General features: G+C 46.8%; 1 protein-coding gene across 2 annotated transcripts in view; it reads right to left on the reverse strand.

Moving 5' to 3' along the window:
* Position 1: 1 nt before the first annotated feature.
* Positions 2-13,934, reverse strand: part of ANKFY1 (ankyrin repeat and FYVE domain containing 1) — a 76,734-nt gene continuing 62,801 nt past the window's right edge. The window contains exons 20-25 of one of the 2 annotated variants that reach the window (XM_059996899.1): positions 9,571-9,718; positions 9,017-9,107; positions 8,589-8,713; positions 6,965-7,111; positions 4,956-5,046; positions 2-4,283 (exon numbers count right to left, since the gene is read on the reverse strand). In XM_059996899.1, the coding sequence (XP_059852882.1) occupies positions 4,151-4,283; positions 4,956-5,046; positions 6,965-7,111; positions 8,589-8,713; positions 9,017-9,107; positions 9,571-9,718 (735 nt within the window). In that variant the 3' untranslated portion in view covers positions 2-4,150. The remainder of the gene's footprint in view (positions 4,284-4,955; positions 5,047-6,964; positions 7,112-8,588; positions 8,714-9,016; positions 9,108-9,570; positions 9,719-13,934) is intronic. The other variant, XM_059996901.1, reaches the window with a different exon arrangement.

The raw sequence follows: 13,934 nt of genomic DNA on the forward strand, positions 1-13,934 counted from the left end.
ACAGCAATGAGAAGCCTGCACCGCAACGAAGAGTAGCCCCTGCTCTCCACAACTAGAGAAAGCCTGTGCACAGCAATGAAGACCCAACCCAGCCAAAAATAAATAAATAAATTTAAAAAAAAAAAGGAACTACAAATGTGTTATTAAGGTTTCCACTTTAAATGTACAATTTTACCTCATTTTATTTATATGGAAATATTACAGAAAATGCAAATATCAATATTTGAAAAATACATTCCATTACACGGACTCCAAAGAAACAATGCTGCTAAGCGCCATGGTCCTGTATGATGCTCTCGCCCCACACTGAGCACCACCCGGAATGGCTTGGAAGCCAAGGTGATCAACCCAAATGTGTGCCTGCAGTTTTGGCCCAGCCCTCCCCCTTGGTATAGCACACAGGTATGTCATGGTAACAGCCAACTCCACACATGTGCCAAAAAAGGACATTAAGTCATTAAGCTGAACAGGCTGCCAACTCAAGACTCCCTAGCTACAGAAAACCAATGTTGTCGGTTGTAACAGGTTAATATATTACTTATGCCACACAAAAAAGTAACAGTACAGGCAATGATCTTCCAAAGAAAATCTTTAAGGCATCTATGATGACTTCTGGAAATTTAATAAGTGTTTAGTCAAATAATCAGCTCTTCACTAAATGACTTCCACAAAATGAGAATGTGGCTTCCAAACGCTTTAGAAAGTTATTTGTCCTCAGCTTCCTCCTCTCCCCAGAGGGGCTGGGGAGCTTTGGTGCTTCAGATTAGGAGGGGCTGGTCTTGCCAGCCCCATGCCCAGTTCTCCTGGGCCTGGGCCCGAGGGAAGCAGTCCCAGGTCCTGGAAGAAAGCTTGTTTCAGGAGCTCTCTCTCAGTCTCAACCTGCAAGCTCCACGCGGGGCTGTCATGGAAGCGTTACATTTACTTGCTCATGCTACTGTCACCTGGGGAGTTAGTTTGCCTTTCAGATCTAAGCATTACATAGTTCAATAGGGGTTTTTCTCCAGATTAAAAAGAAACCTAGATGGAGATCAAGGTTTTCCCCTGTCCCAAGGCTTTTCCTCCACTTCATGCCTACAGATAAGATTAGCACAATACCGTTCAATACAACAAGTGGGAGACATGAACCGGGAGTGGTGGTGAACCCACAAGCACGCTGAGTTCCATGCAGGGACCCCATTCAGGGAGAGGAGAGAGGAAAGCTGAACAGGGCGGTCACAAATAACTCAGGGCTCTGAGGTAGAGGACTAGTGGTCACGTGGACCCCACTCCTGGAGAGAATATGGCAGGTGAACTGAACAATCTAATCCAGCCTCGACTAAGTTGGTAACTAGGGTTGACAATGCACAGGCAACAAACTCCAAACAGAACACATATTCTAATACATCATTCAGTGAGACACCACTAAAAGATAACTGAAAGTTAATAAGTCCTAAGTGTAGGCACTTAAGTTTGTGGGAAATTCCTGTGTTCGAGGATCATAGCAAGTTAGTTTTAGCCATTCCATTTATATATATAGCACATGGTTTGTACCTTCATCTTTAAAAAAAAAAAGAAAGGACTGTAAAGAACACACTGTATCATAAATCTGGTGATGAGCATGAGGCAGTTAAAAAGCTAATTCAGCGTAAAATGTTGACTGATTCAGCAAATTATATTTCAATAAAGTTTATTCTTCCTGCTCTACTCAGTCACAGTTGGCAACTTTCTGAATGAATAAAATTGAGTTTTTTCTATTAGTATGTAAGCTATGGATTAAAATGTAACAAGAACAGCCAGGCAGTTCTAGAGTCAAGTCTGACGGCCTGGAGAGCACAAAGGGGACTGAGAGCACGTCAAGTCCCCCCAGGTCAGCCACCACTCAAGGATCCTGAGACACAGCCCTGCAAGCATCGGCACGGCAGGGAGAGCCTAAGACTGTGGAAAGGTGCTTTTTCTAGATCTACAAGATCTACCTGAAGCCAATGCAGAACTCACAAAATGTTCCCCCAACTTGTGGCAGCTAAGTACCATTGCTATCCCTGGACTCTGTGAAGAAAAAGAAGCTTGACTCAACAATTTCAAACATGATTTCAAGATTCTTAAGTGAAATTAGAGTGTTATTGAAATTGGTACAGTAGGGCAGGGGCAGGACAATCAATCTCATCCCTGATTGAATTTCCGTCCTGCTCTCTCTACCATGAACGTTAAAAGAACAGGTATAAAAGTACCGACTACCTCAATTCATATCTGAAGCATAATTATCTTACTTTCCAATTAAAGAATCAAGCCACCTAACTAAGGCCTACTTCCTCAGGCCCTGTTCAGGCAACAGAAAATGGAAACTGACCACATGCTTCACGTGGTCAGGTGTTTGCCAAGACTAGCTGTTTTCCTATAAAAATTCTATATGAAATATGTCACAGACTTTTGGGGACAGGAGAACTCTTCTAATTAATTTTTTCTTTGAAACATTGTGCACAAGCTCATATTAACATAGAAAGCATATATATCTTATAAATCCACAGAAATGTTAAAAAAAAAACGTAGCACTCTGGTTTATCAGCTCATTTTACACACATATTTAGGCAGTAGGATGTATATATCTACAGCAACATGGAGGACACACCATTATCCAAACAAAACAACAGGCTGCTGCTGCAAAAAAAAATATTTAGTCCCTTTTACACATATATTCATACTTCATTAATACAAAAAAATGTAGTGGTTAAATGTCTGAAAAAAACAGTATGTATGATTGAGATTGTTAATCTCTGAGTATAGCTGTACAACACATATTGTTCATCTCAGAGTTTTGTTTTGTTTTGTTTTTAAAGCAGTGGTAGAAGTTTCTCTTTAAATGTGCATTTTTTAAAAAAACTGGCCAAACCTTCAAAAGAAAAGAAGTTTAACACTTCAGGATTAATGCAGTACTAGCAGCGACTAAGGCCTGGTAGGCTCTGGGGGCCTCATTCAGCACACGAGCGAGCCTTCCAAGATGGGGTCACACACACTTGGCCAGGGCCTTTGGCTGTTGGCTCTTATGGGGCAAGGACCTGGGACCTGGGACGGACAGCACTCACAACATAACTGCAAAGGTTTCAGCAAGAAGCACTCGTGTCAAGGAGATGGGACCTGCCAGCCTGAGGCTGGAGAGTCCCCTTCCCCTCACTTGGCCCGTGTCACTCTCCTGCTCCACATGACACTCCGCAGGAGTTTTCCCTTTAAGACTTAGTGTGAGCTGAGGTCCAGTCAAAGCCGATCATTAGAATCACTGATGCATGGATGCGTGAGGGTATTTTTGAATATGGATTTTTAAATTGGAATCACCAATAATGCAGCTATATAAAAAGTGCAGCACAATAAAAGTGCATTTTCTCCACCACTGCCTAGTGGCAGGTGACTGAGGACTCCATAGACAGGACACAGTAAGATGAGAGAACAAGACGGCTGCTAGGAGGTGTCAAGCTGCCACACCGCAATCCTGACACCCGAGTAGCATGAATACTGGTAAAGCTTTCAGTTGTTAAGGCCACAATTTTTCAGCTCTCATCTTTGAACCCTGCTTAGAAATATTTCACCTTTTTTAAAGGGGTAGTTCACTAAAAATACAGCTTAGCTTTTCCCAAAAAAAAAAAAAAAGAGAGAGCGAGATTTCAGGGCAAGAGGATCCTATTACCTTTATGAAAACACTGTGCAGAAAAGTCCACAGCCACTTACCCTAGAGTAAAGCCAGCTCTTGTCGTGCAGCCAGATGCCAGCTTCCTACGGTTAGGCTCTGCCTAGGAAGTCCACCCAGTCAGGAAGACTTCATGAATGCTCTGAGATGGACACTAAGCTACTGGAAGGGAAAACGGTTTTCGAAGCATCCTTGTACATTGCTAGCAGAATGGGGTCTAATTCCTATCACATTTACCACTTAGGCTAAAAGACCTGGTCCAATTAGTGAGACGTCTAGTGACCTTGATCATAGTCTGATAAACTGACAATCACACAGAATTATTTGAGATGGGATCTGTCACACCACGGTCCTTAATTGCTCCAGTCTATTGCCGCAAGAACACAACTGCCAGCTCCTGCTCTGGGGGGTGGGGGGTGGGGGGGTCAGGCTGGTGAGCAGAGCAGCTGCTGGGGATGCAACCGAGGATGTGGCCTGGACCTTCCCGGGGGCTCACTAAGAGACCCCACCCAAAGTCAGTACATCAAAGCAAATGTTGCAAACTCGCACAGGCTTGTTCAGATCAAACTTTATAATAGGAATCTCCTTGGTCGAGCATTTATGGCAAAGAAGACGTCCGCAGTGACGACTGTGGGAAGCAAAGAAAGGAAGTGTGAGAGGGGTTCTCGAGAGCAGACTGCCGCCCGGCACGCGAGCACAGCACGGCAGTGCCCCATCGGACAAGCAAGCCCACGCCTGGCACTCTGAGGCCAGCTCTGCCCCTCGCCAGCCAAATCATACCAACGCATGTATAATTTATAGTCCATGACAACAAAATTCTAGCCAATAATTACGTTAAAGTGATCCTGGAGAAGCCTCTTTCTTTAAAGCTCAAGAAAGGCTCAGCAAGAGCCAAAGAAGCGTCTCCCTGTAATGGGAACAGCTCCTCAGTTCTCAGGACAGTGGCCTGTGCTCAGGCTGGGAAGCACACGTCCTGGGAGCGCAGTGATCAACTCAGCTTCACTGCAAGCAGGAAGCCTGGCTAAGACGACAGGAGGCCTGACAGGCCACCTAGCACTGTGAACCCCAGCATTCAGCAGGAAAGCCATCAGTCTGAGTGCCCGCTGGCCTCTGTACATCACTAGAAGTGTGCAGGGTCCCGTCACCTCATTGCTCCGTGTGGTCAAGTGTTGCCCAGGAGAGTACAGGGCCCTGGCAAGTTCATAGTTTACCATGGGAAAAGGCAGCAGCAATGGTATAGCAGAAATCCCCTTATTCCTCTGGCAAGTGATTGGTGGGGGGTGGGCGGGGACAGTCTTACCAGTGATGTTTTCGAGTTGTGACTCCAAACTTGGCAGTACACTCATAGCAATTGGAGCCGTCACACCACGGAGGCTCCTTGGACAGCATATCTGCAACACAGCACAAGACTAGTTCCTGTCAGATACCGACTGTGCCCAGCCAGATCTGGGGCTCAGAAGTAGCCGGGAAATGGCCCAGTAAATAAAGCAACACGTCGCAGAGGGACGTGAAGGATAAGAAAGCAACATACAGGCACGCTGCCTTTTATTGCGCTTTGCAGATATCGTACTTTTTACAAATTGAAGGTTTGTGGCAACCCTGCATTGAGCAAGTCTAGCAGTGCCATTTTTCCAAGAGCATTTTCTTACTTCATGTCTCTGTCACACTTTGGTAATTCTCAAAAATTTCAAACTTTTTCATTATTATTATATTTGTTATGATGATCTGTGATCAGTGATCTTTGATGTTACTATTTTATTTTGGCATTTTTTAACAATGAAGTATTTTTCAATTGAGGTATATACATTGATTTTTGGACAGTGCCACTGCATACGCAATAAACTACAGTACAATGTAAATAGAACTTTTATATGCGCTGGGAAGCCAAAAAAATTTGTGTGACTTAGTTTATTGCAATATTCACTTTATTGTGGTGGTCGGGAACTGACCGAGGTCTGTCTATATTCTAAGTAGGTCAGGGAAAGTGGCACACAGGAAAATATGGAGAACCAGTGTCTGCCAGGCAGACGGGGGTAGGAAGGAAACAGTCTTAAGGCAGTGAAACAGCACAGTGTCTGTGGGGGAAACACATGCAGTCAGGGATGGTATGGCAGGGAGAGGGCAGACCAACAGCTGGAAAGACTGGCAGGGGCCCCATGGTAAGGGGAACAGGGATGGAGGGACCAGACAAGAGCAATGAAGGGGGCAGAATCCGTCAGGTCTGGTGACTGAACACAAGTCGGGGGTGAGAGGGAGGCAGGGAGCAGGAAGGAGACAAAGGTGATTCCCAGGTTTCTGGACAGAGTCACTGAGTCTGAGGTGGGACCACTGGCAGGGAAGAGACATCAGAGACAAGCAGAGCAGCAGAGGAGTTCAGTTTTGAGTCTGTGGAAGCTGTGGGGCATTCGGTTGGAAGTTACCAGTGTAGGTGACAGCAGCAACCACTAGCATTTCTCTAACCACATGCCGGCACTGCTTTGAGTGCTCCATGCACAGAAGGAGACCGAGCTCACGGGGAGGAATCAATCGTCACCAAGCACCTTCCACATGCCAGCACTGCAGATGGTGTGGGCTCCTGATCTGAGCTCCTAAAAGGTTGACCAAGAGCACGGCAGAGAGTAGACTAGCTATAGCAACACCGCACTTTGGTGCTGGCTCTGCTACAAACCAGCTTTGTGACCTTGGGCAAGTCACCTACATCAAGATCACACAGCTACTAAGTATGTCTGAGCTCGTTTCTCTGCACATACCATGGGGCTAAGAACCCCGTTCCACCTGCACTGTGGGTGATGACAGCACAGTGGCACTTGAGACATTCTGAGTCTTTCTGCTACTTCAATGGGGACAAGTAAAGACTTGCAATATGACATTCATCAAGCGTGAAGCTCTCCTCGCCACAAAAGGAACACAGAGGAGGAAGTCAGTGGGGCTGAACCAGAAGGCAATTCTGAAGGACGCAGAGAAGTGGCATCAGCTGAAGGACAAAGGGTGTGCAGACGCGCAGTCGGGAACCGTGGGAAGGGGGAATGCCTGGAGCTGTCAGGTTTCTGGTGGGATCTGGGGAAATGGGAAACTGACGGGAGCCCCAAAGCGGGACACCCAATAAACCAGATTTCCAAAAGTGACCCTCCCACTGCTGCTCAAAGGCCCTGCATGGCATTCACAAAGGCCTAAACCATATGGTGCCTGGAAAACTGCTGGTTCAGATCGTGAAGCAAGTCATTATGAGATTTCAAGGTCACCAATACATCCAGATAATCAACACCGTCACTGTGCCTGCACTGGAAGAGCAGAAAGTGGGCCACTCACCTAAGAGTCTAAACAGCAGCTGCTTGGTGGCAACCTGGTAGTTGAAGATGTTGACCCCTTGGTTGTTGTTCACCCCCAGGCGAGCACCCGAGCGGACGACGGCACGGCACAAGTTGGCGTTCCCTTTCATGTATGCCAAGAGCAGCACTGGAAACAAAACCACAGGCAGGGCTACTTCCCACCGCCGAGGGCAGGACAGAACCCTGGCAGGACACGTGTTGGCAAAGTCCCCACTGACACACAAGGGCCTTGGGGCTCTCGTGACAGCTCCGCAGAGGATCTGCAGCATCTTGCAGCCAAGGACCCGGCCACGAGCCAGGGGGTCCAGAGCAGCTCCAGCTCCAGAGACACACTCCTGCCCATTCAGAGCTCTGGCCACAAGAGCACTGAGGAGGGGTCACACACTGAAGGGAAAATATACCATTGTTTCAGCTGCCTTCCTCTGGCATAAAACACTGGGGGGTGGGGGACAAAGCTCTTTTCACACGACGCACCTAACTCTGAAGACTCGTGAGGTGTGTGCACACGGAGAAAACAACAGATTAGTGCGGGAAACCTGCGCCAGGAAGTTCTTCTACCCCGTGGAGCCTCTCTCCTGTGCAGGAGCAGGCCTGGTGGGCGCCCGGGCTCTGGCCAGGCCACCCTGCTGGCCCTCCCTACTGGGGCAGGAAGCACCTGCCTGCCTGTTCACCTGCTCCTGGACAACGGTGCTCACTGCAGTAGGCTCTGGGTCCAGCAGCTCACGCCCAGGGCTGACTCCTCTGAAACTCAGGCTCACCACTGCTGGCTTAAAAAACATGTTCATGGATCAAGGCCGAGAACTGATGACAAAATATTTGGTCCCATGCTAAGGTCTGGGACACCCTTTGGTGACTGCCTTGCTGCCAAAGGCCATGAGGTTCTGTCTGGCAATGATGGCAAATGAATGGGAATACAGCAGCAGCAAAGAGCTCAGAGAGCCCTGGGCTAGGGAGAAAGAGATTTGGGTTTCATCTTTGTTTCCTTACTTGAAAAATGGGGACACATTATACGCACTGCTTACCTTATAAGGTTGTTGCGAGTATTCAACAAGAAAACGAATGCAAAAGTCCATCAAAAACACTATGAAAGCTACACGAATTAACACAGTGATTGTGGGTGGCTAGAGCACTACCATGACAGAGGCCTGTTTACTAAACCCCTCAATTAGACATCAGCCCTCATCTGTATATAACATGCCACTTTTTCAAAACACATAAATACGCACTGTAGCACATTTCCTCCTTCTGAAGCACCTGTGAGGTGGCTGTATTTCCTCTCTCTCTCGGGATCTGGAAGCTTGGGTAGGGATCTAGTTGACTGGATACGAGGTAGATGAGGGCAATAAAAACAGGTGGGCAGGCCTGTCTGGACGTGGATATGGCTTTGGAGCACTAGCCCCACTTCAGATGTGCTTGTGCCTAAAGTCAGACACTGCCAAATTCCAAGTCAGGAATCGGTGACAGGTTCTCACAGAGCCCAGCCCACTGGGCTGAATGTCCTTAAGTAACGGCATGGGTGTCTTGTTTTTCAGCATGGGCTCTTATTTTTTCTAGGAAGCAAGGAACACCAGTGAGACAGGACAGACAAAAATCTTATTACATACCTGTGTTTCCTTCTGCATCTGGTTTATCCAGAGGATACTCAGGCATGCACTCTAAGAAGAGATCAAAGATGGCTGCTGCGTTCTCCTTGCCATATTGTCCCAAAATGTGCAGTGGCGACTGGCCTCTGATAAAACAAGTTGGAAAAGTTAGGGATCTATCTGCCACAGCCATCATGCACAAGAGAAATGGGGTTTTCAGAACTCTGTGATGCTGGATAAATCTAAAGGACACAATAATCATAAAAGTTTTCCTAAAAAGTATTTTCAGAAAGAAGAATTCCAGGGTACTAAAGGCTGGTCAAGGGCCCTAGTGGACAGTTCTGCAGCATGCCCCTGGGGCTAATACAAGGTGCCCGTGACCACCAGCTCGGAGGGGCAGGCCAGGGGACGTGGAGCTCTGGCCTCTGCTCTGAACCACACACACTCACCGTAGATTAAAGGCTTCAGCATCCACAGTGCACTCTGTCAGGAGGACCCGGATGTTGTTGAGCCGGCCATGCATGACAGCGAGATGAAGAGCTGAGGAGGAAACTCTCTTACAGTGCAAGCCCAGAAGCACAGAGAGAAAATCTCGACTCCTCCTCACCCTCACAAACCTCCCTCTAAATGGGACTCGGCCAGAGCAGCCACTGTCCACTCACAGAACCATCCTTTCCATGCTTCACCATCCCCAAGAATGAGTCCTAAATGCAACCTAAGATTCACTTTCTGCCTCTGCCGTTATCCAAAGATGAGATTCAATGGTTTCACAAGAAGCCATTTAGGCCTCCAGAGTTACCACTCACATCAGGAGGTTGCTCAGGCCCTGGTCAGGAGCAGGGTGCATGCCTGGCTCAGAGCATTTCCTGTCACAGCACTGCCCCTGTAAGAGCCAACCTCTGGGAAGGGGAGCAGACCCAAGGAGGCAGTGCCCCTCCAACCCTAGAAGGGAGGGACTGCTCGAGGCACTCAGCACTGCACACGGGGAATGACTGGAAGTTACCATTATTTCCATTCTCATCCACAGCAGCAAAGTCCACTCCATTCTCCAAGAGGACTGAGCAAATGGTGGGCAGGTCCTGCTGGGCAGCAAGATGGAGGGCGGTCTGGCGGTGCTTGGTTAATTCATTCACTTTGGCTCCTGCAAGAAGCTGTTGAAGTTGATTACATGATCAGCCGTTCTACCACAACCAACCAAGGTCCTGTGTAAGGGACCAAGCCTGCCTATCTCCTGGCATCCACAGAGTCTGCCCTGCTGGCAAAGCTGGGAGCAAACTCCTGGTGAGGCACAGGCCAGCAAAACCTATCCCAAGGGCAAACTGGCAATTATCAAAATGTTTAAAAAGCCATTCCCTAGGACAGAGAAATTCTAAGACTTCAGTATATTAAACTACATAGGACTGCAGTGCACTATATAAGGATGTCCACTGCGTGTAACAGTAAAACCAGACTGCAGAAAAGATTTAGTTACAGAAATTATAATACATACAAACAATAGCACTGGGAGCCACTAAGATGTTAAAAATTTATGGCTTAACATGAAAGGATATCTATGCTATAGTAAGTTTAAAAAAAAGGCAAGTTAGGCCTCTCTTGCTTTCTGAGATGGCCCGAACTCTGTCTGTGGAGTGTGTTTCTCTCTAAATAAATCCACTACTTACCTATCAAAAAAACAAAACATAAAAATAAAAAAATAGGGCTTCCCTGGTGGCGCAGTGGTTGAGAGTACGCCTGCTGATGCAGGCGACACGGGTTCGTGCCCCGGTCCAGGAAGATCCCACGTGCCGCGGAGCGGCTGGGCCCGTGAGCCGTGGCCGCTGAGCCTGCGCGTCCGGAGCCTGTGCTCCGCAACGGGAGAGGCCATAACAGTGAGAGGCCCGTGCTTACCATAAATAAATAAATAAATAAATAATAAATAAATAAAATTTAAATTTAAAAAGGCACGTTAGAAGACAGGAAGATAGTGTGATTCCATTTGGTGAGACAGAGATAAGAGAACTATATATACACACACAAACATACACAAACTGTGAAGGTGTTTAAAAGCATACACGCCAAACTCAGGGAAGAGTCAGGAGTGAAAGGGAGTTACTAACTGCTTTATATCCTTACATGCTTTAAGGGATATAAATAAATCCACAATAAAAATGTACTTTTTAAAATTAGTTTTTTAAAAGAAAGAAAGTAACACAAAGAATTACAGAATCAAAGGCAGGAAGGTCCTTTAAATAGTGTCTTATACATTCATTTAGTATCTGAAGTTCATTCATCATCCACTTCCTAATAAAGTTTCAAAGACAGCCTGCTGTTAACAGAACAGAACCTCTACTTTGCAGTCGAAGCCCAATTTGCCTCTCCTGAGGTCTGCAGCCATCTTTGGTTCCTTTGTCTGTGTGTGCAGGCACTCTGCCTCTGGGAAAATCTAGGCAGTGATCAGCTTCTCTGGTTCTGACCCTGACTTCCAAGTCCCAGCCCCCCAGACCTCTGGGTGCCTGGTCAAATCACTCATAGGTCCAAATAGGACATGCCATAGAGGGGTATTCATGGTCGTGAGTGCTGTGCTAGGGTCATCGCTAACCCTAACCTTTCTCAGTGGAGAAAGGCACTGTTTCAGTGTGAATAGGTTCCAACATTAAGCTATACCGATTCATAGACAAAGGACTACATGGCCATTGTTTGGAAGATCAGCTGTTTCTAGGGACTCCAATCACCTGCAAGATCAAGGCTTAGTAAAACAGAGGCATGACCTTGAGGAAGGGGCCCTGACCCTCAAAACACCTAGGTTCCTAGGGTGGCAGGCAGACTGACACACACGGGGCGCAACTCCCTATTCACGTCTGCCTCCTTCACTGCTCCCCACATCCAGTCTGCACCCGGCATCTGTCAGACCCACCTCCTCATCACTGTCCAGTCCATCCTTCCCTGTGGTTGCCTCCCCTAGGCCTCTTCTCTGCTGACACTGCCCCCACACCCTCACACCCCACCCCCAAGGCAGATGCTCTCTCAGCTCCAACACATGTCAAGTCATAAAGATTTTCCTAAAAAGAATTCTTCAAAAACAAAAATGGCAGGGCACCAAAGGCTGGGCAAGTGCTCGAGCGGTCAGTTCCGATGGGAGGCAGCAGCAAGTGGCAGCTCTGTAAGCCAGCCAGGTGACGTGGAGGCCTGGTCTTGGCTCTGGACCACGCTCTCAGCTCAAACACTCTACTACTGAAAGGATGAAGGCCGCTCACAGTTCTTGGTTTGAAATATGAGACCCCATGACCTGGCTTCTATCTCTCTCTCCAACCACATCTCCTTCTACTCTCTGCTCAAATTTCAACCAAACTTTGCCACTTGAAAAACCACATGCATTTTCCAGTCTCCACATCTTTGCTCAGACCCTTCCCCTGCCTGGGTGGCATTAAGTTGTCCTGGAAAAGACAGGCTTTGGGGTCAAAGAGAAATGGCCAAATTCCCAGCTATACTCCTAACTAGTTGATTTTCCTTCCTTCCTTCCTTCCTCCCTCCCTCCCTCCCTCCCTCCCTTCCTTCCTTTGGTCCTTCCTCCCTCCCTCCCTCCCTCCTTCCCTCCCTCCCTCCTTCCTTCCCTCCCTCCCCTCCCTTCTTTCTTTCTTATTTATCTATCTATCTATCTATCCATTCATTCATCCATTGCTGCATGTAGGCTTTCTCTAGTTGTGGCAAGTGGGGGCTTCTCATTGCAGTGGCTGCTCTTGTTGCGGAGCACGGGCTCTAGGTGCGTGGGCTTCAGTAACTGTAGCACGCGGGCTTCAGTAGTTGTGGCTCGCAGGCTCTAGAGCACAGGCTCAGTAGTTGTGACACACGGGCTTAGTTGCTCCGCAGCATGTGGGATCTTCCCGGACCAGGGATCGAACCCATGTCCCCCTGCAATGGCAGGCGGATTCTTGACCACTGCGCCACCGGGGAAGTCCACTGATATTCTTGAGGGAAGAAAATTCTTTGAGATTAAATTTTCTCCTTTGTAAAATGTAAAACATTTCCTACATCCCTCTGAGTAGTTTTGAGAATTAAGATGCAGTAAGCTCCCTGACATCAGTACTGGTGATAGTTTTTTAGATCTGACACCAAAAGCAAATGCAACAAAAGCAAAAATAAAAAACTGGGACTACAAACTAAAAAGCTTCTGCACAGCAAAGGAGAAACAATCCAATTAAAAATGGGCAAAGGATCTGAATACATATTTTTCCACAGAAGACATACAGATAGCCAACAGGTACATGAAAAGATGCTCTACATTACTAATCATCAGGGAAATGTAAATCAAAACCACAATGAGAGGGACTTCCCTGGTGGTCCAGTGGGTAAGACTCCGAGCTCCCAACGCGGGGGGGCCCGGGTTCGATCCCTGGTCTGGGAACTAGATCCCGCATGCATGCTGCAACTAAGAAGTCCACATGCTGCAACCAAAAAAAAAAAAAAGATCCCACACGCCACAAGGAAGATCCCACATGCGGCAGCTAAGACCCAACGCAGCCAAAATAAACAAATAAATAAATAATAAACAAACATTTTTTAAAAGCCCATGAGATATCACCTCACACCTGTTAGAATGGTTATTATGAGTAACAAGTGTTGGCAAGGATGTGGAGAAAAGGGAAGCCTCGTGCATTGCTGGTGGGAATGTAAACTGGTGTAGCCACTAAGGAAAAAAGTATGAAGGTTCCTCAAAAAATTCAACATACATCTACCATACGATCTAATAATTCCACTTCTGGGCATTTTTCCAAAATAAACCCCCACTAATTCAAAAAGATACATGCGCCCATGTTTAATTGCAGCATTATTTTCAGCAGCCAAGATATGGAAGCAACCTAAGTATCTGTGACGGAGGGATGGATAAAGAGCTGTGTTATGTATATACAATGAACACTATTCAGCCGTAAAAAGGAATGGAATCTTTTGCAGCAACATGGCTGGACCTTGAGGGCATTATGCTAAGTGAAATAAGTCAGAAAGAGAAAGACAAATACCGTATGACCTCACATGTGGAGTTTACAAAACAGACAACAAAAAACCCCCAAGCTCACAGATTCAGAGAATAGACTAGTGGTTGCCAGAGGCAGGGGTGAGGGCTGGGCAAAATGGGTAAAGGGGGTCAAAAGGCACAAACTTCCAGTTACAAAATAAGTTAAGTCACGGGGGTGTGATGCACAGCATGGTGACTACAGTGAATAAACTGTGGTGTATATCCGAGAGTTGCTAAGAGAGTAAATTTAAAAATCCTCATCACAGGAAAAAAATTTGTTGTAACTACATATGGTGACAGATGTTAACGAGACTCGAGTTGATCATTTTGCAAAATATACAAATACCAAATCAATGTTGTATACCTGAAGCCAACTT

Source organism: Delphinus delphis, chromosome 19, assembly GCF_949987515.2.
Source record: "Delphinus delphis chromosome 19, mDelDel1.2, whole genome shotgun sequence".
NCBI classification, from domain to species: domain Eukaryota; kingdom Metazoa; phylum Chordata; class Mammalia; order Artiodactyla; family Delphinidae; genus Delphinus; species Delphinus delphis.